This window comes from Lissotriton vulgaris, chromosome 10 (genome assembly GCF_964263255.1).
Source record: "Lissotriton vulgaris chromosome 10, aLisVul1.2, whole genome shotgun sequence".
Lineage (NCBI taxonomy): Eukaryota > Metazoa > Chordata > Amphibia > Caudata > Salamandridae > Lissotriton > Lissotriton vulgaris.
The window spans coordinates 250885495-250912619 of NC_141698.1; the positions used below are offsets into that span (position 1 = coordinate 250885495).

The 27125-nt window shown below is 40.0% G+C and overlaps 1 protein-coding gene across 2 annotated transcripts in view; it reads right to left on the reverse strand.

Moving 5' to 3' along the window:
• LOC147685054 (uncharacterized) overlaps window positions 1-27125 on the reverse strand; it is a 384063-nt gene that overhangs the window by 286662 nt on the left and 70276 nt on the right. For both annotated transcript variants that reach the window (XM_086940938.1, XM_086940939.1), the window contains exon 2: window positions 24371-24429. In XM_086940938.1, the coding sequence (XP_086797064.1) occupies window positions 24371-24429 (59 nt within the window). The remainder of the gene's footprint in view (window positions 1-24370; window positions 24430-27125) is intronic.

Below are 27125 nucleotides of genomic sequence, written 5' to 3' on the forward strand. Positions count from 1 at the left end.
TACTTTTTGCAGACCACACCCTGTTTATCTCTGAAATACGAAAAGAAATTGAAATCTTCCTTCACAGAATTGTCAAATTCCTTTAAAAACCATGGTTTAGATATTATTGTATTAAAAACAAAATGTATGGCTTTTATTGTATATAAATGTTCAGGGGTAAAATAGTACTGAGAGAAAATGTTTTTAGAATGAGTAATGGATTTTGACTATTTGGACATCATGTTATCTAATGCTCATAGCTGTTATGAACAGGTATCCAAAAGTGCAAGCACTAATAAAGATTGATAGAACGATAAAATAGCCTTTTAACCTGCACTCTATAGAGTGCAGCCACTTAATGTGGTTCTCTATAGGGCTACATTGTGGGTACATTGTAATGTGGAGAGCCTCAGAAAAACAGGGAATGTTTTTTTAGTTTATTACTGAGACTTCCTCAGCGTACCCCCTTATTGCCCTTATTATTAGATCTGGCCATGAAACAACCAATAAACACATTTGGAGAACATTTGTATCCTTTATTGAAAGGTATTTTGGGTGACTGAAGAACTGAGTGCCTATAAGAGGGACTCTGCGATGCTATCAGAAGACCACAGGTTAAGAAGGTCCCCTGGCTCCAACATGTAAAATAAATGCCTTTAAGCCTGGTGCTAGGTGATTATTGGTCTACTCCATCATGTATTACCTCAAATAATGAGTGCATACTTAATGAGAGATTTTGGCATTGTGACTTAGAGAAACAGTTGAGCATATCTTCATGGGGCAGAGTCTGCCATGAGATTTTCTTGATCTATAAAATCAGATTATCAATCAATTAATCAATATTTACTTTCTTCGATTAGCATCAGCAATCATAACAGTACAATAAAAACATCAATAAGTATCATTCCATAATATAAAATCCAATAAATGATTCAGTATCAAAATAATTATAATAAACGGCTGGTAAAAATCTGGATAAATACCAGCAAACAGTAAAACTATCTAAAAATTAAAGATATAAGAGAGCTGGTCTTGCTTGGTTAAAATTCAAAGGTACAAGTAGTGGGCGAATATGTTTATGTCGCAGATTGGCCCATTTGCAGCAATTTAAAACAATATGTAAAGTGTCTAATGCAGAGAACGCAGCGAACACAAGTAGATGATGGACGGAGCACTGAAATTTTTCAGAAACTCACCCCCAGTCACAGATCTGGGTTGAATCCATCATCGTTCTTTAACTCACTTCGCCACCCCAGCTTAGACACAGCTATATGCAAATCAGTCTTGACTCTGTGCCTCATGGTAACAGTCCAAACCGAACTATCAAGCCATATCTTCCCTGGACCAGAAACAAGCATCCTGGGACCGGTTTCAGGCTAACAGCCTTCATCAGCCAGGCTAATACAGAGAACGCATCAAATGTGCAAATGAGAGAGTCAAGTGGGTTATGCCATCATGCCACTAGTTGAGGGAACATATTCAAACAAAAATATGTTAAAGGTCTTCTGTGAGTAACTGGCATATCCAATGTTAAATGAAATTCAATTTTATCTATAGATTTCATCATCACATAATGTGTACAGCAATGTTTGCGTTGTGAGTCCAGAGTTCGACCTTCTTGGGTATACAACTTAAGTACTATCTTATCTCCTACAAAATCTGGTATGGAGATTAGTTCTGGTGAATTAAAGAGATGTGATAAACCCAAATTTCTCAGGGTACGTTTTATGTAACTCAACCAGGCGATACGGAAGCTATAGTCTATGTTCATACAATCTTTACAAAATGTATCTGTTAAATTCAAATTATTTTTTGGTCCATCTTGAACACCATAAAAGTATAGGGTGCAAACTTATGTAATCAACTATGAAACCTGCCTCTATCTGCTGTTTGAATAGAAGTAGACGATTTGTAAACCCCAAATCTCTGCTCCAAAGGCTACAGTTGGAACACACTTTGCATTATAGAGGGGTAATATAGACTTTAAATGACTGTAGCCTAAACACCTGGATAAAGCATCAATGCGAAAGGCCATCCTATTAAAAGATTGAATAATTGATTTCAATAGTAGGTCCCAAGACAATTTGCCGCCCAACAGTACGTCTAAATAGCTGAACTTGTCCACCTTACCTATGTTGTTGCCCTTTATTACATAGGTTTTAGTCTTGGTACCTCTGGATCCTACGGTCATGGTATACGATTTAGAATAATAGTTTTTTAGTCCCAGATTTTCCACAAAATCATTAGATTGGCACAATAAAATTTGCAGGCCTTTAGCTGTATTGGAGATAAGAACAGTATCATCCACGTATAACACTATGTCCTATCCCCAGGACATCTTTACAATGTTCCCTCAAAAACTGATCTAATTGATTTGCCCAAGCGCACAAGTTAAGATGGCCGCCCCCAGTGAGCTCCTCATCGCGTCTGCCTGATTTTCGATGAAATTAAAAGACAAGTTGCCGTTTTTTACCTTAAATTGAAGGTAACAGCTTCCTGAAGCCTCTGCTTCCCAGTAAGGTGCTTGGTTGCCCTCTTGCACAAAGGAGGTATTCATTTGTTCTTCAGCTTCCCCACCGGTCTCCTGGAGCAGGTACAGCTGAGTTTTCTGGTCAGGGGGCGAAGCTGCATTCAGGAAAGGGCAAGGCTGTGGGCTAGTCACTACCACAGTCAGATTCAGCTGCTGCACCTTCTTACTTTGACTGACTCTCCTTGCTATACTTATTTTCTGCACTTTATAGTTCATTCTACTGCAGAATTTTAATTTAAGGATATATGAAGGGCAAAAACACACAGGTTCAGCATAATAAAAGGAAGCAACAAATTTCTCCACCTCTATTTAAATCAAAATGGGTGGAATCTAATGAACCTTCTTTGACTTTACTGTTGGATGAAATTAAAGCTTTTTATTCCAGCACAGATACTATTGCCTCTGAAATTAAAAATATACGAAAAGGCATGGCTCGTCTATCTATGAAAACATCTGACAATGCAATTAAAGTTCAGGGAAAAAAAGCTAAAATCGACAGTTTTTCACCGTTTGTGGCAAAAATACCTGCTATGTCTAATCTTCTTTTTGAATTGGAAAACAGTGACAGACAGTCAAATTTATGTATTTTTAATTTACCAGAAGATGTGGAAGATAACGATTTTAGATTTTACTTGGAGAATTTGATACCTGGCCTCTTACGTCTAAAGTTTCCTGAGAAATCCAAAATTGATAAAGCTTACAGGATTGCCTCTCATCGCAATCCTCACCAAAATAAACCCTGACAAATGATTTTTAAAGTTTTACAGCATCATCATTAAGAGATGATAAGAAAAGCAGCATGTGAAATTCCTTCCTTAGTTGTTAATGGCAACAGCATTTTCATACATCAGGACTTCGCAAAAGAAACTGTTAAAATTTGCCAAGACTTTTCTGACCTCCGACCATGATTGCGTAGTCTTGGCTTCAAATGTGGTCTTTTTGTCCTTCGACTATGCGAATTAGGAAAGACGGTTCCTCAAAGTCCTTTCAACACCCTGAGACCTTTGTCATTTTTTGGATCAGCAACCACAGATTCCCATGGATACACATGAAGCTGCTACCTGTATATTAAAGTTTATGTTTTTTTCTGGTGTCGTGTAGTTTCTATATATCCTATACAGGATCTTTGCATTTGGATAACATAAACTGTGGGTTTGGTGGCAGGCTGGTTCTGAGCACCCCCACCGGATACAGTAGCCTATTTGCATTAGCTAGCTCACAGTGCCACTAGAATATCCTCTTATCGGGGAGAGAATTGTTTCTGGCAACCTCAGAACATGATAACTCAAATCCACCCAGGATTCTGGAACCAATATACTACTTTTCGCTCAGTCAATCGTGCTCACTTAGTCTGTCTCAGAGATACACAGAATAAACAGTCTGGGCGTTTCAATAAGGATTTATTGAACAGTTGTTACTCTCGAATAAAATAGATGTGCTGTAGCAACCTTCAGAAAGTAGCAGAGATATATGGTTAGCAGTACTACAAAAGTAAAGGGATGGTACAGTTCTACGATTTTGCAGTAATCATAAATATATACAAGACATAAAACACATGAAAATAAAGTGTGTACTTCTACGATGTCTCCCTATCTAGTTGTACCTAAATGTACCTAGCATCGGAGTAGGTGTTATGCCAAGAATCCCTCTAGGATCAAGTCAACCCCATTACCTGAGAAAGGAGAGAATATGGCACCCCGTCCTGGTCTCGAGTTGGACACCCCGTGACGGATGTTAGACCACTGCTACCTGGAGAGTCTAGATGCGGAACCTCAGCGTCTCTGGTCAGTGTGTCTCCTCTGTCTTTCTAAGCAAGACATAATGTATATACACCCACAGGTCTTCCAGGGGTCCTACCTTGCTGTGTTACTGTGTCGGCCTAAAGGATGACGTTGGGCTTAAACTTTAACATAGATATTATACAGGAGATGTTCGTCCTGCTGTGAGTCCTGCTGTGCTTTCAAGAAGCCTCGTGCATAATGTATAAGTATCAATCCAGGGAAAAACCAGCGTTCTGAATGCAGTGTCGTATCGAGGTAAAAGGTCAGTCCTTATGAACTGTTATGTATGTAATGTAGGGAAGGATTATATGTGAAAGGTTGCAGTGTTACCTGTGCCTATAAAGGGTACCTATATGGAATATAACACTGGCTAACCTATTTGTAAATGTTTTTGCAATGCACTATTGGTCCAGTCATGCTTACTAAGTGTGTGTGCATTTCTACATTGTTTAAATGTTTTCTTTTTTTATGTTTGTATGTGTGAGAAGTTGGCCTGGTATATGATGACCACTAGTTCTAGTAAGCACCTTGTACCAGTCCAAACGACCCTTATGGTGATTGGTTGTAAGTCAACCTTATAGACCAGCTATCCTAATGGTAGCGTGGACAAAGCAGTCTTAGGCTAAACTCAAGAGGGCATGTGAAGCCAGCTGTTTTACCATATGCAATCCTTTTACTACCAAATGAAAGGACACCACACAAGTTATATACTATAAAAATATATGTATTTATTACTTGAATAATCCCCTATACTCTTTATGAGCACAGAAGCACAAGCGTTAAACAAAGAACCAATGTAACATACAATAAGCTGCACAATTATGGATAGGCCGGGTGGCCACTCAAACCATATATTAAGAAAGTGGTATAAGAACCACGTCACGAACAATGAACAGGCCTAGGGCCTTGGGAATCGCTGGGCCTACACTGGACTAATGAAGGTTAGGACATAGGAGGCCCACAGGATGCGGGTGCAGAGTCTATAGGCAGCCGCGTTTACCATACAAGTCAATGATGCGTAAAAATCAGAAAGTTATAGGTTTAGGAGTCTTCCGACTGGACTAGAACTTAGCCACTTTAAACTAGGACACTAGAGGTGTAATCCCCTATGGGAGCACCGGAGTTAACTCGTTACCTCACCCACAGGAAGCGGGTGCATAGGTGACAAAGTGTGTCGGGTTTCGTCGTGGAGTTCTATGGAGCCTGGAGATGAAGATGCTGCAGGTGACCAGGAGAGAAGAGTCCGCTTGGATCCAAGGGTGGATCGAAGATTTAGAGTACCTGAGAGCAGAGGGGACAGAGTTCAGGTCACTAGCCAGTGACCAGCGAGGAACCAGGAAGGAACCAGGCAATGTCGGGTTGCGATCAGGTAATGTTGAGGTGTTTGTCTCCACTGCCACGTGGACCAGAAAGTATCGATGACAACCAGGAGTTGAACACAGGCTGTCCCATGAAGACTCTCGCTGTCGGCGGCGTCGGTTTTCAAATCGGAGTCACCAAGCCTTGGCAAATGCAACCCACGCAGGACTCAAAGATGTCTTCTTGATCGGACCGGGAAGGTCAGATCGATGGTTCATTTTCAGGGGAGCTGGGGCCAGTCTGGAGCAACCAGACCAGCAGTGTAGTTTTGAAGGTTCGTTGTCACAGAGGCCACTAGCCAACGAGAAAGTGACCGGACAACGTATCCAGCAAGAAAAGTGCAAAAGGGCCCCACGCCGCACTCGGAGAGTGTGGAGAGGTGATCTTTGGAGCACAGGCTGCTCGGGGCTGGGGCTTCTCAAACCCAAAGCACAGCGTCGAGAGTGCCTGAGGAGCTGCACAGGAAGCACTTCGTCGACTTTTCAAGATGGCCGGTCCCACGTCTCACGTTGCCTCCACGGGTCTGAGCTTTGCTAGAACTGTGGATTGGGCTGTTGGAAGTCTGGGAGTCCAGGTCTTGTTGGCCTCTGTCATTCGAGCTCCGGCGGGAGCAATGACAAAGGAAGTCTCGATGCGCTGATGGTACCTGCTTGCACAGGGTGGCCTCTCCTTGACCACAAGTTAGATTCTTCAGTCTTCTACGTTGAGTAGGATGTCGAAGGGTCCAGAGTTTCATTTCAAAGTTTCAGTCAGGATGATCTAGTTTGCATTGGCACAGCTCCTACCTTTATTCCAAATCAAGGGGCTGGATCACCTGCTAGGTCCCTCCTATGGGTGGGACCCAGGAAGGGGGTGGTTACACCCCTTTCCCTTTGTCCAGTTTCGTGCCAGAGCTGGGGCTGGAGTGCCCCAGCACCGGTTTGAACAGGACTTTGCATGGGACACCTTGTGTGCCCCAGGCAGTGTCTAGTTTCATTCAACCCTCCCTGCTACAATCCACTATCTCCTGTCTGGGGCGGTGTAACACCTCCCTGTGACAGGAAACCTATTGTCCAGGCCTCCCCTGCCGGAGTTTTGTTCAGCAGCAGGAGGCCAGACTTGTGTCTGTGGCAGCAGCATCCATTTTGTGATGCTGGGGCTCTGGTGAGATTTAACCGCGTTTAAGCAAAGTAACATGTCTTCACCCTCTAGAAGGGTGGAATGCTACCCCCGTCGCCAGGACTGGCGAGGGGGTAGTATTCAAAAGCGTATGACACCTTACACAACATGTTTTGATAAAGCCAAACAAAAGTTAGCAAGTAACAGCGAGGATTATAATGCACTTAAGAGTATATGGTATGGCAATATCCCAGAACAGCTAAGGGACTTGGTTCCGAAAAGCTGCAGACAGGCTCAGCTCATGCTAGAGCACCATCTCACATAAAACCAAGCACTCTGCCTTCAGGATTGTTAAGGCCTGCCATAGGAGTGACTTATAGGTGTATATGTGTCCAGATGTAGGTTTAGATATAGGTATACTATATCTAAGCCAGGGGTGATTACACCACCTTGCCCCAGCTGAGTGATCAGCCTGTTGTGTCATTTTGGATGGCCAGCCAGGGGTGGCAAAAGATATGCTGCAGCCCCTGGTAGGCCTTGGATGCACCTATGCCCTGGGTACCTATAGTACACTGTACAGGGGCTGATAAGGTGACCCAATATCCAATTGGAGATGTACCTAGGGTAAATGGAGTCCATTTTAAAGAGAGAGCAGATAGCCTGGGGCCCTGATTAGCAGGATCCCAGGCCAACTAAGTCAAAAATCAGCTAAACACTAGGCAAAAAATCAGGGGTAACCATAGTCAGGTATCCACCTTCCTGCAGTATGTATCTTTAGTTTTCCTTTTTTCTTGTTGTGCATTATTAGAGCTACTTTTCATCTCTTCCTGTTTTAAGAATGTTTTGCATCTCTTCTCTCTTCTCTGCATTCTCTAAATGTTCTTTTCTTCAGCATGGCTAATTTCGCTAACATTAACATTATATCCTTAAATCTTAAAGGTTTAACGTCAAAAATAAAAGGGAAACTTATCAAAATTCTAGATTATTTACAAGGTTATAAGGCGGACATTTGTTTTTTGCAAGAGCCGCAGACAGATGATACAGTTTTAGATTATATGAAAAAAGTGGGTTGGTACTGTTAAATATTCTCCTGCTGTTCATAGGAAAAATGATGTTGATATCCTTTTTTCAAAACTCCTACTTTTACGAATACTGAGCAAATCTTTAGATTCCGTAGGTTGGTATACTATAGTGAAACTCAAAATTCAAGATACAGTTATGTTTTTAGTTAATGTTTATGGTTCGACCACTAATGACCCCAATTTTTGCTCTCTTCTTACTACCGAAGTGCTCAAATTAGGCAATGTACCAATTATTGTTGGAAGAAATTTGAACCTTATATGTGATCCCTTGTTAGACATAATATCCCAAACTAAATATTGACCGCCCAAAGCTTTTTTTACACTTAAGTCTTTTTTTAATCAACTAAGTTGGTTGATATTTAGCAGCTGTATCACCAACTCAGAAAATGTTTACTTTATTTTCAAACTCTTATAACTCTCACTCAAGATTAGATTATTTTTAGGTTTCTTGTAAATTAATTCACTCAGTTGCTTCTCCACATACCCATAATATTGATATTTCTAACCACACCATTATTTCTGTTACCGTAAAACTTTGGTTAGACTCTCAATCTCAATCCAGATGGCATATGAGTACTCATACTGTTCTTAGTGAATATAATAAACCAAAATTTTTATCAGCACTTCAGTATTATTTTGACTTTAACCCAAAAGGCTTGAGGTCCTTGGTAACTATATGGGATGCCTTTAAGGCATATATCAAGGGAACCTCTATCTATATTATGGCTCATGAAAATAAATCTTTCAAATCTAAATTTAAAGACTTAGACAAACAAATTGCAAAATTTGAAAGACTTTTCATAACATCTAATGATCCTCAAATTAAAATAAAATTGCAAAAGCTGTGTTATGAGTTCATACTAAGCAAAAGAGCTGGTATACAACTTTCTAATACTAAAGCAAAATTTAGCTTTATTGCTAATACATCTGGAAAGCTCTTGGTGAGCTAATTACGTATAAAAAAAGATAAAACCGAAATCAATTCAATCCATGGTTTCAATGGGAAGATCACATTATCCCAAAAGGATATTGTTAATGAATTTTTGATTTATTTCTCAACTTTATACAAAAAACCTAACTTAAAAAACCCTCCCTGATTGACTCCTTTTTACATGAATGTGGATTATCTACAGTTTCGCAATCAAGCAAAGACAAATTAGACTCACCAATCACTATGGAAGAAATTGAATTGGCTATTAAATCCCTTAAACAGGGTAAATCTCCAGGTCCCGATGAAATTCCTGCTGAATTTTTCTAAAGAATTTTCCTCACAACTTATTCCTCATTTATTTAAACTTTTTACAGTTTTTGGTGCCTTAGGTACAACTTCTTGTTCCTTTACGGAAGCTTTCATTATAGTTCTAAAACCTAACAGGCCCGGCCATTTTATCAAATTATTGCCCCATTTCCCTAATAAATCAAGATTGTAAACTCTACGCTAAAATTATTGCAACCAGAATGACTTCGGTATTGGATTCTCTTATTCATCCTGATCAATCTGGTTTCATGAAAAATAGATATTCAGTAAATGACAGTAGAGTTTTACTAAATGCTATTGAACAAGGGTCCTCTTTTTCATTACCATCTGGAGTGCTTGCATAGGATGCTGAAAAAGCTTTCGATAAAGTCCATTGGAATTTTTATTTCATACATTATCTGCATTTCATTTTGGTGATCTATTTATTTGAATGATATCGGTTCTCTATTCTACTCCTTCGGCTCGCCTATTCGTTAATGGTCAAATTTCGAATCAGTTTTTTCTTTTTCGAGGTACTAGACAAGGTTGTTCAATGTCACCATTGTAATTTCTCCTTGTTATTGAACCCTTGCTTACTACTATTAGAAAATGTATTGATATCACTGGTATTAATATTAAGGATGTTACTATTAAAACATTAGCATATGCAGATGATATTCTTTTGTTTATTAGCAATCCTGAATCCTCATTCCCTCCATTAATAGATAATATTTCATTATATTAGCAGATTTAAATGCTAACAAAAATGTTTTTTCCTTTAAATTCGCTTTGTACACCTGGTATGCAATGTACCCTCTAATTTGTTTCCTCTGTGTTTGGCAGTGTAAGGTCTATGTGCGCTGCAACCAAGGCTATGTGCTCCAGTAACCAGACGCGCATGATGGTGCAGTGCCAATTATCACTCCAAACTTTTGCTTAAAAAAGTGAAAAGATGGTGCATTTCCTCACATGCAGATCCACATGCACGGTGTTAAGGCAGCTTTGAAACCGTCCCACATAGCAATTTGAAACCTTGGCAGCTATGTTGCTGCATTCCTTTTCTTACTAGAGCTGGGCCGCAGGGTGATTGTGTCGTTTGTTCAAGTTTTCATGTTAATTTCAGCTCATGATGGGTGCTGCGAATAATATGAAACTTTAACAAATGCTCTCTTTGAGCAGGAAAAATAAAATTATGATAACAATATAATTTTACTTTTCACAGTTTCAGGGCTGGGTTAGGGTAGGGCCGCATCAGGCTTTCAACTAACGCATTTTAATGCCAGTGTCCGCATCATCGCATTGTAATGCATTAGTCATGTATTCTAGCGCCCTTCTGACAATACTGAAATTGAAGCACACTGCTAATGAGGCAGCACTAGCACGCAAAACGTGTCTAACATATATGAGCATGCAACTGCGCCTTCAAATTTAAAATGCTATGTGTCAGAGGTAGAATATTGATGAATAGCGCTGAGCAGGCAGGCCAGAATTTAACAGATCAATTAGCCGTGCCCCAACCAGCCTTCCTGTGAGTCTACTCTGGCAGTACCAGCCATCACATGGGTGATCCATGGAGCGGGTCTTGCCTGCTATTTTCCCACAATCACACCACCCTTTCGGTGACCAGAAGCACACACATGCTTTGAAGATTGGACACACCGGCAGGCCGTAGCTCTGTTTTTCTTTTTTTGCACCCCCCCAGCTGAGAAGTCACATTACCTGAGCCTCTTAAGCAGCATGTTACAGTTTTACAGCCTGCTGGGCCCATTCCTTCCTAAGCACCCACCTGGACAGAGATTGCAAACAAAACAGTCAACTTCTCAGCACCTGCCGTGTCCTCTGTACGTGTGTACTTTCCTGAACCAGAGGCACAGTATTGGTCTTGTCACTTGATCCCGGGACTTGATTGTCAACAGAGCGGCACACAAGTGTTTAAGTGCGACTGGCAGAGGTAGGAGACGTTTTTAAAAACAAGCTTATAATCAATATTTTCAGACATTCAGTTTGTATGATCTGGATTTAAAGCAATAATCGCTTATATACTTCAAAACACTTTGGGCATCATTAGGACAAAGTCCGCCCGCCATCCCGACTTAAAAAGGGACCGCCCACCATAAGTGCGGCGGTCCCCTGGGGTGATTATGATGTGCATGCCACACTGGTGGGCGCATCCTTCATTTTCACTATAGCGGCGGGCGGTGCTTTTAGCACTGCACTCCGCAATTGCAAAAATGCATGTTGTGCATGTAAATGCGGGGGGTACCATAGTTACCCCCCCATGTGCACCCCCCACCCCAAAATTCCTGGGGGCCTGCTATGGGCCCCCAATGTCAAAGACCGCATGCCTATCCATGGTGGCGTTGCTGCCACGGAAAGGCAAATCCCCACATGCATTTTGATATGGATGGCGGTGTCTAACAGACACTGCCACCATATTAAAACCTATTCCGCCTGGTCAACCGGGCGGAAAACCGACGGGGTCCCCCCAGCATAGCAATATGGCGGGAGGAAATGGCATGCAGGAGGGAGAGAATGTCAGGCGGATTGCCACCGCCATGCGGGCGGTGGCGATGCGCCCGACATTCTAATGGGCCCCTTTGTTTTGGAAATAATCAGCTTTGCCACACTTTTCGAATTATCATTGTTTAACTAGTGTCACTGTCAATGAACCTTGCTTTACCTCTCAAAAAGACAAAACAAATTCTTGGAAAATGGACTTCGGGAGATTCAGGTTGTTACCCGACCCTTACCACAGCTGCCACCTTCTTCACAAGGATGGGGCGCTACAGTCTTAATGCTTTGTCACACATTAGCTGCTGCTGAGGGCACATCATTTCAGGGGTCAAGAATTAGGTTTTCAGGTAAAGGGAATGGGATTGGTAATTCCAAGTGTACGTGATTCAGGACCCCAAAAGTAAAAAGTCGAGCTTTCATTAGAATACTCTGCATCCTGCACAGAGAAGGGAATTAAATATCGTAACAGATATTAAAATTAAATATCGTAACAGATAGTAAAATATCAGCAACAGAATGAAAATGCAGTCCTGCCGGGGTTTTCGCCTCTCACTGCCAAACAAACTATGTCCATCAGATTCCCTTTCTTTTACAACTCCATGAACAAACATTTTGATTCACTTCATGCACTCTAGCTCAGCCATTCTAGTAGCAAGACGATCATTAACCCTCGTAGTAGTCTGCTTGCTTCCAAAAAGCACCACACATGTAGCGGTCGAAGTGGGTGGGATCGGCAAGGCACAGCGTGCCCCTACTTCTTTAATTTGATATATTCCGTTCCCCTGCTTTTTTACTTTAAACACGCGTCCCAGGATGGCAGAAATAGCCAAGGCCCACAGATAAGGTAGGCGTTCGAAGCAGTTCGGGGCGGCAGGTAGAGAAGAAAAAGGACTCTATCTCTTCCTTCTTGTCCAGAGAAGACAAGATCAGTGTCCACTTCTGCTCTGCCGCTGGCAAAAACACTTAATGATTTCTGAATAATTAATGTAAAAGCGTCAAGGTAACTATGTTGTTCCTGCTTACATTTCACATGCTTTACTTAAACTTGCATTCCCTATGAGTGTTTGCTTTATCCATAATTTTGTGACTTTTTTTTTCAGGCAGCATATTACTCTTGTCTAATGCGTAATTTGAATTGTGTCGCATCCAAGAGTTTATTGCAGGCCACTCTTGGGTTCAAGCTGAAGGCAGTGTAAGTTTTTATCAATAGGGCAATATGGTGTTCAGTGGAGGAGAGGATGTGGCACTATGGTCAGAGCTGCCGAATTTGTAACTGGGGAACCAGGTTCAGCCTTCATGACCAGTCCATCAGACCACTCTCCTGAGGGAGCACATTCCCTTGCTAGACCTTAGAAACCCTGGTCTCTTAGCACTAGTATGTGTACCCTACCGGTGGCAATTGTGAGTTAACCTTAAAGACCTGTCAACCACAATCCATACCGAAGTTCACCTCCAGTCTTGCGGGCAGGCCTATGATGCAGCATACCCTAGCACAACAGTCATTGAGGTCACAGGACCCTTGAGCAAGATGACTCTAGGGTGGTGCAATCGCACCGGTCGCTGGCTTTGGGTGGGGTGACATGTTTGCAAGTATATTATGTTTCTAAAAGTACTTGGTGCCTCCTTCCTGGCCTCCAGGAATTTAGGCAACAATAAAAATGTCATGATAAATCCGGTGATTAATGTCCTTGCTAGAGAGAGCTGGAGTTTTGTCAAGTGGAAGTTTTGACTCATGGAAAGGTAGCGCAGAGGGCTTATTTGCCTGCTGCAAAGAACGTTTACCATCCAGATCACAAAGTGCACATAATGTATGGGTCAAGGGGTTATTGCTTTTGTCAGGGAGATCCTTTTGGTACTTGCAGTTCATAAGTCAAAATCCTAACACAGAACAGTGAGCTATCACTGCCATCCAAGAGCTGCATGTTTTTTCCCCCAGTATGATTATCCTGATGTTGCAAAAAGGGTTAATTTGAATATAAGTCAATTCTCTTTCTTAAAGAGAACCCCCAATCATGGTATTACGTTCCAAATTCAGGGTGTTTCTCCAGACCAATCACTATTAAACTATACTGCATACTAGTATGGATGTCATGTGACTCCTACACCTTGTGGTCCTTTGTCTTATGTAACATTTTCAATACAGAGATTTACACACATATGAATAATTGTCTCTGTGTAATGAGTGTGGTGTAAAGTGCTCTGACACCCGACACTGGTATCAGGGGTGCTGTAAATCAAGTTAAATTCATCAGTGCAAGAGTATTGTTATGGAGACTTGAGGGGCACTGTTAAAGGGTGGTAGTGAGGGAATCAGTGGCAGAAGGAGTCATTAAGGGGGCACCAACAAACATTGTCGCAAAGGGTTCCACCAGCGCTAAAGCCGGCCCTGCCCTTGAGGCCAGACCGCCTCAGCCATTGGTCCCTCCGTTGGCCTAATTTCAGTAGTAATAGCTGAACCTCATCAGCGGTCAGCAATGCAGGATTTGCAAGCACACCAAACTAAGTTCACAAACTTCACAGTCTCTGTTTCATGCACAAGAACTTTTAACATGTGCTGCCTGCTTTGGGGCTACTGGAATTATGCCGCAATGGAGGAAATAATTATGCCGCAGTTTTGACTAAAGTATGCAGCAAAGTAAAGGGTGCAGCGTAATGCAGTATATTTTCTGATTTTATTCTTTTTACAGATGCTAACAGTCTCTGGAAAAATGTTGCCTTATTAGTACCAGTGGAACAAACAAATCCAGCAGTGACAAAGATGATCAGCCAACCTTTGTAAAGGGCCGTCCACTTTTCAGAAACACTGTAAATATTGCAGAACCGGCATTATATAGAAAACATTTGAAAACTAGGATATTTTGCCATTCATGCTTGAACTGCTCTTGTTGAAAAAGGGAGAACTGCTGATGACAGAAGCTGCATGGCTCAGAGACAAATGGTTTGTACTTCCACTTTTAAGCTTATGTCACTATAAGTGCAAGTGGGGCCACCACTGGCACAAAACAGCATACGTTAAGCACTGATGCCATTGTCATCAGGGCAGGAGTCAGACGCAGGAATGTTACTCAGTTTATGTTTATAAAACTCTCACTTTTATTAAATGCAGTTTACAAAATGTGATGTATTAAAGTGAAATGCTTCTGTGCGTTTTTTTGAATTTTGAAGATACCTTTTCACTGCTAATAGAAGGAAGGTTTTCCTCAACATGAGACCTCCTCTTTGCGCAATGGGCGCTCGTTACGGTCTCTTTCACCCTTGTCTTTTTAGGGTCACCTATAACAACAGAACAACGACCTACAAGGATCCGCTGCGTCTTCAAAGTTTCATAAAATCTCATTCCACAGATACCATGGACTCCTCCTCTTCCAATGCCCGATGATTATACGATTTATTCTTCTTTTAATGTTGTCTCTCATTTTTTGCTGTTTTATTAAATGAGTTTTGTTTTATTTTTACCTGTTTCACATATTCACTGTTGTTTTTATTGGTTCAGTTTTTATTCCCACAGTTCTTTCCTTTTCCTGCTGCGATGCCTCCTGGTCCTCCGTGCATGCACACCTGAATTCGGTATTTTCCCACCCAATTGGATTGGGTGGTAAAGTACCCATTCTTAAGGCCCTGTGACACTCTTAGGAGTGTCACCTACATGTAGATTTACCGAATCGGTAAAATTACCAATTCGGTATTTTACAGAATCGGTAAATTTACAGAATCGGTAAATTTGCAGAATCGGTAAATTTACCGATTCTGTAAAATGATGGCCCCTACATGCCAAATCCTAAATACCGGTCGGTAACTGCCAAAATCGTCCGTTACCGACCGGTATTTACTCTCCTACATCTGGCCCTTAGTTTTTAAGATTGTTTATTGCATTGTATGCTTTTTATTAAATGATGTTACTCTTTCTCAGTTACATTCAGAGTTACTACATGGAATGTTAAAGGTCTACATAATCCCATTAAAAGACAACGAGTTTTATCCCACTTGGCTAGATTACATACTGATATTGCTATGTTGCAAGAAACCCATTTATCAAATACTGAAGCCTCTAAATTGAAACGACTTTGGGTTGGTAACGTTATCTCCTCCCCAGCTTTAGGGAAAAAGAATGGTGTTGTTATCTTAGTTCACAAAAAGTTTAATGTTTCTATTGCTCATCAGGAAATTGATTCTGACGGTCGCTGGGTGATTACCAAATTGTTAATCGATAATGTACCATTAGTTATTTTTAATGTTTATGCTCTAGTTTCTGTTGATAACAAATTTTGGGTACTTATTTCTGACAAATTCTTTCCTATAATGACAATAACATTATTTTTGGTGGTGATTGTAACCAAATTCATGATCTCATTTTAGATAGACACTCCCCAGTTAAATTTGTTAATTGCAAAATGCATTCCCAATTTACCTCTGCCATCCGGCATAAATCCTTAATTTATATCTGGAGACTTTGTCATCCAGATCTCCGGGAATATAGTTATTTCTCTCCTCCACATAAAACACAATCCCGCATTGATTATCTCTTTATTAGTAAGTCTCTGGCTCAATGTGCTCTTAATTCAGAGACAGGCTCCATTTTGATCTCAGATCACGCCCCGGTTTTTGTTGATTTTGACCTAATTCCCTTCTCCCCTTCCTCCGGCAGATGGCGTTTTAATAATTCCCTTCTTGCCGATCCTAAATTCTGTTTCCAATTCAGTTCCTTTGCTAATGACGTCTTTGTTACTAATAACCTCTCTGATTCTTCTCCTGCTATGATTTGGGATTCTTTTAAGGCGACTGCTAGAGGTTTCATAATTAATTATGTTTCTCAGAAAAAAAAGACTTTTGAAAAACAATCTGCCCAACTTCTTGATGAAATTAAACAACTAGAGTATACCTATTACCAATCACTTACCGACTCCTCTTTAAAGGATTTAATTTCCGCCAAAATGACCTTCAATAAATTATCTACTGACGCTGCAGCCTCCTATCTTTTGAAATGTAGTACGCAATATTATGGGGGTCAAAATAAGATGGGGAAGCTCTTAGCTAATTATTTGAAAACTCGCTGTGACAGAACCAGGATTGCTTCCATTACGGATTCTACTGGTAACTCTCTTTTCAAAGATGACAATATTTTACAGGAATTTGTCACATCCTATAAACATCTTTATACTCCGGAGACCCAACCCCTTCCATCTGATTAATCTGCTTACTTACAGTCGCTTACTTCCTCTTCCTCTCCCCATATTAACTTTGATGCGCTCAAAACAGATATAACTTTGCCGGAAATTTCTCTTGCAGTTTCGGTCTTACGACGTGGTAAGGCTCCAGGCCCGACGGCTTTACCATTGAATTTTATGATCACTTTTCGAAACTTCTTTTTCCGCACCTTCTTCTCCTATTTAACTCTTTTACTAGGAACGGCTCTTCCCAAGGCACTTTTCAAGAAGCTATGATTTGTTTAATCCAAAAGGACAATAAGGATCCCTCTTTCTGTAAAAATTACCGTCCCATCTCTCTTGTAAATATGGATTATAAGATTTTTGCAAAATTACTAGCATTGTGTATCAACCCCATTTTACCTGAACTCATTGATCCAGAACAGTCTGGTTTCGTCAAAGGACGCTTATCTTCCGATAACTCTAAAGTCTTTTTTAACGTACTTCGCAAAGCTTCTTCTATACACTATCCACTTTCTGCTATAACTCTGGATGCGGAGAAGGCATTCAATAGGATTAGTTGGGATTTTATGTTTCATGCTCTCAGATGGATTGGCTTTCACCCTAAATGAATCTCCCTTATTTCCTTATTGTATTCCGGTCCAAGAGCTTCTATCTTTGCAAATGGCACCCTTTCCAGAGGTGTTCGCCAAGGCTGCCTCTTGTCCCCTTTGTTGTTTATAGTGGCATTAGAACCCTTTTTAACAAAAATAAGACAAGACACTCAAATTACCAGTTATAATCCTGGCCCCAGCCAAATTAAATTGTCTGTTTATGCCGACGATATCCTTTTATATTGCTCTAATCCCGACACTTCTCTTCCCTCTTTCCTTCGTCAAGTCGACAGTTTCTCAAAGGTCTCAGGTTATCGCCTCAATCGAGATAAATGTGAAGTCCTACCTCTTAACGTCTTATGTCTTCGCCATTACTTTGATCACACAGGTTTTTCCTGGCAACCGACTAAATTAAAATACTTAGGATTATGGTTTTCCACTTCTATTTCTGATACTTTATAATTTAACTTTGAGTATATCACCAACAAATTGACTGATTCAATTACCAGATGGCATCCTCTCTTTCTTTCGTGGTGGGGCAGACTGGATTCCATAAAAATGAAGTTAGCACCCATAATTTTATATTCCCTTTCCATGATACCTGTCCGCATACCAAATTATTATTTTAAGAGATTAGACTCAATCTTACTGAAATTTCTCTGGGAAACAAACCCCCATGGATTGCCTTATCCTATCTTAAAAGAAATAAGTCCAATGGAGGTCTTAAGTTCCCTGACTTTAAATCTTATTATTATGCATTTTCTCTCAAACAAGCTTCTCGATGGTTATCTACAGAATTCTCTACACACCCTCCTGTTTGGTTATCTATTGAAAAATCCCTTACCTCACCGTTTGACTTCCTTGAAACTCTTACATTTACTGCTAAAGTTCTTTTCTACACTCTCCTATTATTGCCCATACATGACATCTTTTAACCCCCCCTTTTACCTTCCTCATATCCTTCTCTTACTTCCTTATTTCAACAACCTATTTGGCATAATAAACTTCTTCGTATCAACAACCGCTCTTTTTTCTGGAAATCCTGGAGATCCAAAGGTTTACTATGGATTTCTCAACTCCTGTTTGACAATGTGCCCTTAACTTTTTCTGATCTCCAATCTCAATTTCTTCTTCCAAATTCTTGTAGGAAACAGTATGACCTTCTACTTCCTGCCCTTCAACACTATCTTCAAACACTCCCTGCATTTCCCAACCTTCCTGCTCCATGTTCCACAATTTTTCCACTTTTTGATACTTCTCCTTCCGCTTCTCGTATGTACACATGTCTTTTATCTCCTTTGGAACGGCTTAAAAAAAAACTGAATTGGCCTGGGAACAGGATTTGCCTACATCCTGGTCCGTCTCTCTATGGGATAAAATATGGTTAAAGATTTATAAGACGTCCAGGGCAGCTAACACCACCCAAACCCTTTACTTTATTTATCAGCGTTTATTATTTTTTGCAGCAAAATTGGCCTCTTTTTCCCTAGACCTTTCACCTAAATGCTGGTCTCGCCCATGCCTGAATGCCGATTTGATTCACATGCTATTTCATTGCCCTAATTAAGGGTGGGCGTAAAATCCGTTTCGCAGGCGAATTTGCGGATTTTCCGCGATTTCGCGATCCTCGATTCTCGCAAAATCGCGGTAAAATCCGCAAATCAGCGGGGACGAATTTTCAGCCAAGCAAGGGTTACAGCAGCAGGTGCAAAAGTTGAACCTAATTTCTTTGTAACCTTTTACAAAAGGGTTACAAACAAATTAACTTCAACTTCGACACCTGCTGCTAATTGCTTCCTGGCGCCTCGTTGCCTACTTGCAACTATTCTCTGACCCTGCTCTGACCCTTGAAGCAGGGTCAGAGAATAGTTACAAGTAGGCAACGAGGCACCTGTCCAAGGAATTAAACCTCATCAGGAAGCACTTACAGATATAAAAAACAGGAAGAAGGGAGAGGATGGCAAATACACCCATTTTGAGTTGTCAGGAGGGGTTAAACTAAAAGAGACCTTTACAGCACAATTTTCATATGTATTTTGCTAAAAATAAAAAGCTGTATGTTCTGTAGGGGCAACTCAGGAATCTGGCCCTTCAGAGATCCGGCCTCTCTTTCTTTCTCTCGTTCTCTCTCTCCCTCTCTCTTTCCCTCTCTTTCTCTTTCTTTCTATCTATCTATCTATCTATCTATCTATCTATCTATCTATCTATCTATCTATCTATCTCTCTCTCCCTCTCCCATAAACGACTGCATGGGTAACTTCGCTATGCAAGCGGCTCGCGAAGACGCAAAAATCCCAGCGAACACGCAAAAAACCCCGCGAACAAGCAAAAAACCCCGCGAACACGCAAAAAAACAAAAATCCGCAAATTCGCACAAATTCGCGAATTTTGCGGATCGTGAATTCGCAAATCCGCAAATTCGCGGATCGCGAATTCGCAAAATTCGCCCATGCTTAGCCCTAATATTCATGCCTTCTAGCAATCAATTTGGTTTCGCATGAATATTATTTTTAGGACGAAAATCCCTTTCTCCCCTTCAGCTGTTCTCCTAGGTTCCCAATCCCCATCTTGGCCCCACAACCCTTTTCACTTCAAATTGCTCGACTTACTAATAGCTGTGGCTTTCCATTTGATAACCTCCAACTGGAAAGATTCGACAAAAGTTACATATTCAGCTTGGTGGAATGCCATTTGTTTTCATCATAGGCTTGACACTAATTACGTTACACCTATTTCCCTCGCAATTAAAAGAGACTTATTATGGATCCCACTTACTACATACTTATCCACTCTCTCTACCCCAAGCTCCTCTATTGTTGCTCACACAAATAAATCAGATGAGGTTCGTAAACCACCATGATCATTTCTAGTTGTCTTTTTTCTCAAAACTTTTTATGTATTCACTTATCAGATTTATTCATGCTCTTATTTATAGAATTATTTATCAACATACAATGTCTTATTTAGAATGGTGTTACTTAAATTTGTTTCACTTTGTTTACTGAAAAAATGTATTATAATATTTTCCCTTTTGCTCCCCTTTCTTTCTTTTCCTTTGGTTCAGTTATAACTGTTTATTGAATCCGTTTCATTACGCATCTTTATTATGTACTTTCATTTTCATATGCATTTATATTGCTTTGATACACTGTTATTATATTCCTTTTCATGCTTGGTTTCAATAAACTTGAACTTAAAAAAAAAAAAGACACAATATCACCCCGCAGCCCAGCTCTTTTAAGAGAAGAAATGTAGCAAGTCTACAAACACAGCGTGTGCTTTCAAGTGATTCTAAAAGCACACGCTGTGTATGGTGCTGCATTTCTTTTGTTTTCTAGTGTGTGGCTGATGGCAGATTGTGTGCTTTTGTTTAAAGCAGTAATGTTAATCGCAGCTCGGGACAGGCACTGCAATTAACACGAATATTTAAACAAAATCACATAATGAGCCCCACAGCCACACCCTAGAAAACAGAAATCTAGCAAGAGGGAGCACTTGCTAAATGCAAGTTTGAAATGCGTGCTTTTCGCGCTGCAGTAGGAATGCTCTTGGGGATGAGTGTGCGCGCCACACACACAGCAGTGCGCACTCGGGGGCACTGAGGTGCGCGTGCGCACTGGCGCGCACCTATGAGGGAACACTGCTGGTATGTTACCTTTACAGGAAATAATTTGGAAAAGGGATACAATTAAATACCTCTGGATTCAGTTTACTAATTCCTTAAAAAAACAATCACTTCAAATTGCAAATTTATTGTAAACTATATTAAAGACAAACGCTCCAAATGGTCTGCACTACATCTGTCATGGTGGGGAAAAATTGATTCGATAAAAATAGTAATTGCCCACAAAATCTTTTATTTCCTAGCTATGATTCCTAGTCAATTTCCTATGCAGTTTATAAGACTATTGATCAACATTTTTCTCAATTTCTGTGGAATAATAAAACACCTCGGAATGGAATGGAGGGCTTGGTATGCCTGATTTTCTTTTACTATCATAAAGTGTTTATATTAAAAGAAAGTTCTCTTTGGTTTAATCATTCCCACCTTAATAATTTCCCTACCTGGCTTCTTATAAAAAAGAATTTGATAAAGCCATTCCCCTTACCTACTTTATTAACAATGTCTCATAAATCAATATTGCTTAAGAATTCCACTATTTTGAAATCTACAAAGTTAATCTTTCATGATTTGGGTGCTCTTTTCCAATCGACTATGTCCTATTCCTTTGATATGTTAATATGGCATAATCCTAAATTAAAATTATCTCGATCAGTAAAATATTGGAATTCCTGGTTCAAACTTGGTATTTTTTATTTAAAGGCTAGTTACCACAATAATACTTTCTTGTCATTTGATGAACTATGTCATAAATGTAGCTTATCTCCTTCTGATTTATTTAAATATGATTTTTATGTAATTCTATTCTAAATTCCTTTCCTAATAATTTCCCATTGAAAATTACTTCAGATTCCACGACTTATATTCATGCAGTATATTCTTCATATCATGCTGTCTCATTAATTTATAAACAACTGAATAATTTTCAGGGTAACAATATTGAGTTGATTTCATCGGTTTGGAATAATGAACTCTCAACATCTTTCTCACATGATGTATGGAAGAAAATATGGTTAAATATTATTTCCGGATGGGTACCTGTATCACTATATTAAACTAATTCTTTTTTTCTTTTTTTTTTGCTGCTTATGGACTCCGTTAAAGTAATTTCAAGCTAAGCTTCTACCCAATTCATATTGTTGGCATTGTAAATTATATCCAGGCTTGTTAAAACATGTGATTTTTTAATGTAATTTTGTTCATTCTTTTGGAAGGAAGTTTAGGATGTCATTAAAAAAATTACATTTTTCTGAAACACTTTCATTTAATATTTTGATTTGCAAATCCAGAGGTATTTCTACAAAATTGTCTGATTTAAACTGTAAACTATTCAATTTTTTTTATTGTCGGCTGCTTTAAAGTCCATAACTGCAGGTTGGAAAAATGTATCTTTACTATGGTGTCAGGTTTGGTGGTCAATAATTATTTTTACTAGAAGAGGTGCTAATTTATATTTGTCTGGCATTGTACATAATAGTCCGTCTTATCATTTATTTTGGCAACCGATTTATGATTATATTGCTTCTTACCTATATTTTTATTTTCTCCATTAATTATAACTTGTATATGATATCCATATGTGGCTCTGTTATTAAGAAAATTGTGTCATATAATAATATTATTTTCTGTTTCTCTCCTCCCTTTTATAAATTGGTATTCTTCTCACTATATTGTGCCTCTTATTTTCATATTTATTTTTCTTGATAGACAGATTCTACAAGGTACTTTTTTCGGTACTCTTTCCTGTATTGTCCTTGTTTATCACAAAATTCACTAAAATATTTTGAAACCAACATCTGCTCTAATTGATTTATATATAAAATAAAGAGGAGAGGAGCTAAAATACAACAGTGCCGGACCCCCTTCTCTAACTGAAAGTGCTTAGTGCATTCCCCAGATGGACCATATCTTACCAAGGCTACAAGTCCCGTGTGTAAACTATACAAACACGCCACTATGCCCTCATCTACCCCCATGGCCCTCAGCACAGCCCACAGCTTAGATCTCACCACTGTGTCAAAGGTTGTGTTGAGGTCCATAAAGGCTAAATATGTACTTTCTTTTTTAACTATAGTGTATTTAATAACTAAAAGATATAAATTCAAATTATGTTCTATAGTGCTTCGTTCCGGCCTGAACCCATATTTTCAATTTCTGACAAGATATTGTCTTTATTAGCTCAGTCTGTTAGACGCTTCAGCAAGACCCTACCCAGCACTTTTACTTCTGTGTCTAGAAATCGGACGGTATCATAGTGGATCAGCAAATTGAAGATTTTGTGGCTTACATTTGCCAGTTGTTGGCTAAAACTCTTTATGTCAAGTTTAAGAACTCACAGTCTACATGTACACTATGTCCAGTCTGGATGCAGACTGTAGGAAATTGAGTGACTGGTGCAGGGGCTTGAAATCCTACTTAAAGAGGAATCACAATTCTTGTCAGGGCAAACCACAAGGAAAAACTAAATTGACTTATTCACCCCTTTCTGGTAGTGTGGCACAAAAGCAGTTGGGCTTAACTTAGAGGGAATATGCATAGTATTTATGAAGCACACCAACAGTAATAATGTGAAGGCACAACGTAAGAAAAATCTCACATCAATTTACAAAAATAGAATAGACTGTTATACATTATTTGGGACAAAAACAACAACATTTCAATCAGTAGAACAAAAAACATGCATTTTTAAAGATTTATTTTCCCTTACTCTGCCTATAAGAGATAGAGAACACAATTGGTAAGCCACTTTGTCTACATTTGTGAAGCAGATATTGCCTGACTGAAAAGAGAATATTTAAGTCTGATACTAGTATCCATGTTATGTTTGCTATTTCTAAATTTCTTGGTATATTAGAACTGAAGCACTGAAATCTGGCTAGTAAGACCATCTACATTACACATATTATGAGAAGAATAAATAACAATTGATTTTAATGTTTTGGTTAAAAAATATATATTTGTGTTATTTTAAAGTTTTAGATTGTGATTGTGTTTCATGAAACTGTACTTGTTGTTGCATGTTGTATATCCGGACTTACAATAAATTAATGAATACATTTGGGTGAGCTAATATTAGACTTGTAAAAAAAGCTAATCCACAAGAAATATGCTAATTATGACCCCTCTGCTCATTGAAGATGTTTTTATATGACAGTACGTTTTATTTAATCTAACATACTTGCTTCAAGTGGTGGAGATATGAATCTCTGGTTTGAGGAGGAAACAACTTCTTGATAATGCTTCCACAAGTGGAGCAAAAGTAAAGTAAAGGTATTGAGTAAGTAACTGAATGAAATCTAAGGAAAACTGAAAATGTTGAGAAAGCACCTGTGTGAGTAGTGAAAAATGTGTATTGCAGATTGCAAATGAACAACATCAAATATGTTATGTTTCACAGTCAACAAACCCACATCTGCTTGATCCATAGTCAACTGTTCTTCTGTAGACTCTTCAATAACAGGGCAGATGCCTACAAGAGAAAAAATGTGATCAGGATCAAAACTGTTTGTTGCAGATGGTTATGAGGTAGGACATAACAAACACTAGTGTCTCGATGTATTTTGCAATTTGGTATCTGTATTGGCATCCTGAATGCAAGAGTTTCATAATGCAATATACCGTGGGTAGAGGTGGTACTGTATTGTATGGGAGAGTGGCTTGGCCAAGGTGGGTTTTCATGTCACAACTACAATTTTAAGGGGGAAGTAGCTATGTTATGAGCTTCATTATTTTAGTTGTGCCTAACCATAGTGACCGTGTATGGTTGTAAAAATTATAACTTGTTCCAAATTCCACCTGTTATGTGACTACTTTTTTCATTGGCATGGCATTGATATATAAAACACACACATGGCATGTCATCAATATATAAGCACACACACACCCACACAAATATATATGTATGTATATATATTCACTGAAAAAACCATAGGTTTCAGGCACGTTATAGTTAGGAATTAGCATTTAAAAAACGTTATAGTTAGCTGGGCATTTCACCCATACAAAACCATTGAAATTCACCCGTTATAGTTAGTTCAGCTAACTATAACTCGCGCGCCCGCAATGCACTGCTGATGACGTCACATATTACATCACTCATGACATGGTCAGTGACATCACTCATGACATCACTGATGATATCTCAAATGACATCTCTAACTATAACGTGCCTGAAACCTATGTTTTTTTCAGTGAATTTCAAAGGTTTTTTAAATGCTAATTCCTAACTACAACATGGCTGAAACCTATGGTTTTTTCAGTGAATATATATATATTAAAAAGAGAACACTGTAATTAACACCTTACTTTCCATTGTTTTGCTCAGTGTAGACCATAGTCAGGCCAGCACCATCATCAGTACTGAATTCAAGCATTCCACTCATCCATTTTTAGGTCGAGCCTGGGCAGCACAAGCGCTGCCGCGATGCATGCAGTAGTGGAGTATGGAATAGAAGCCCCGCCCACTCTCCGCCCATATTTGTAATTGGCTTGCGTCATTATCCTTCATAAACACAGGCTTCAGATTCATTATTAGGCTTGTTAGTCGCTCCTTGGTTCCGCCTTGTCTGCATTTGTTACCTCCCCTAACGACTGGACATTTTACTGGTGTTGTTACATGATCTGCTTTATAAGTTGGTGAGCACTATTTTATTTAATGCTCTTCCCCTATTCCACCCACTACCTCGCAGCACGCCACCTGCTTTTATTTTAATGTTTACTAATGGCGGTCCGCTTTAACTATAGCGGCTGCGCCTATTCATTTTTTTTTGCATTGCAGTCTGATGTAGTGGAACACTTATTTATTTATTTTAGCAGCGCAGATTACTTAGTTATTTATTTAATTTGTTTACTGGCTCCCATGCAGCGCTTTCACATTCATAGATATATATTTACAACAAGGGGTGGTGAGGGACAGAGTCTCTGAATTAAGCAGAAAGCTCTCACCCAGTCAAGAGATCAGGGCTAGATCCAACACCGTTTTTTAGCTCACTGCACCATCCCAGTTTCAGAACCTGGCTGTATGCAAATTAGTCTGTTCCTGTCCCAGTGCATGATGGGAACAGGGCAAACCAAACTACAAAAACCAATTCTTACACTGGGAAGGAAACAAGCTCCCGGGGACCGGTTTCTGGCATTACAGCCGTCTTCGGCCCGGTTTGCTTGAATCCTGATGGTGCAATGAGCAAGGGTCTCACATCTGAGAATACCCTTCCACGCTTAGGGTGGACAAAAATATTTACAACAAGGGGTGGTGAGGGACAGAGTCTCTGAATTAAGCAGAAAGCTCTCACCCAGTCAAGAGATCAGGGCTAGATCCAACACCGTTTTTTAGCTCACTGCACCATCCCAGTTTCAGAACCTGGCTGTATGCAAATTAGTCTGTTCCTGTCCCAGTGCATGATGGGAACAGGGCAAACCAAACTACAAAAGCCAATTCTTACACTGGGAAGGAAACAAGCTCCCGGGGACCGGTTTCTGGCATTACAGCCGTCTTCGGCCCGGTTTGCTTGAATCCTGATGGTGCAATGAGCAAGGATCTCACATCTGAGAATACCCTTCCACGCTTAGGGTGTACAAAAATATTTACAACAAGGGGTGGTGAGGGACAGAGTCTCTGAATTAAGCAGAAAGCTCTCACCCAGTCAAGAGATCAGGGCTAGATCCAACATGACATGAGTCCCTTTCTCACTGCTCCATCAGGATTCAAGGAAGCCGGGCCGAAGAAGGCTGAAATGCCAGAAACCGGTCCCCGGTAGCTTGTCTCCTTTCTGGTGAAGAATTGGCTTGGTAGTTTGGTTTGCCCTGTTCCCATGATGCACTGGGCCAGGGACAGACTGATTTGCATATAGCCAGGTTCTGAGCTGGGATGGGGCAGTGAGATAAATAACGGTGATGGATCAAGCCCTGATCTTTGGACTGGGTAAGAGTGGTCTGTTTAACTCAGACACTCTGTTCATCACCACCCCCTTTTTGTAAATCGTTTTTGGCCACTATAGGTGTGGCAGGGTATACTCAGACATGAGTCCCTTTCTCACTGCTCCATCAGGATTCAAGCAAGCCGGGCCGAAGAAGGCTGAAATGCCAGAAACCGGTCCCCGGTAGCTTGTCTCCTTTCTGGTGAAGAATTGGCTTGGTAGTTTAGTCGGCCCTGTTCCCATGATGCAC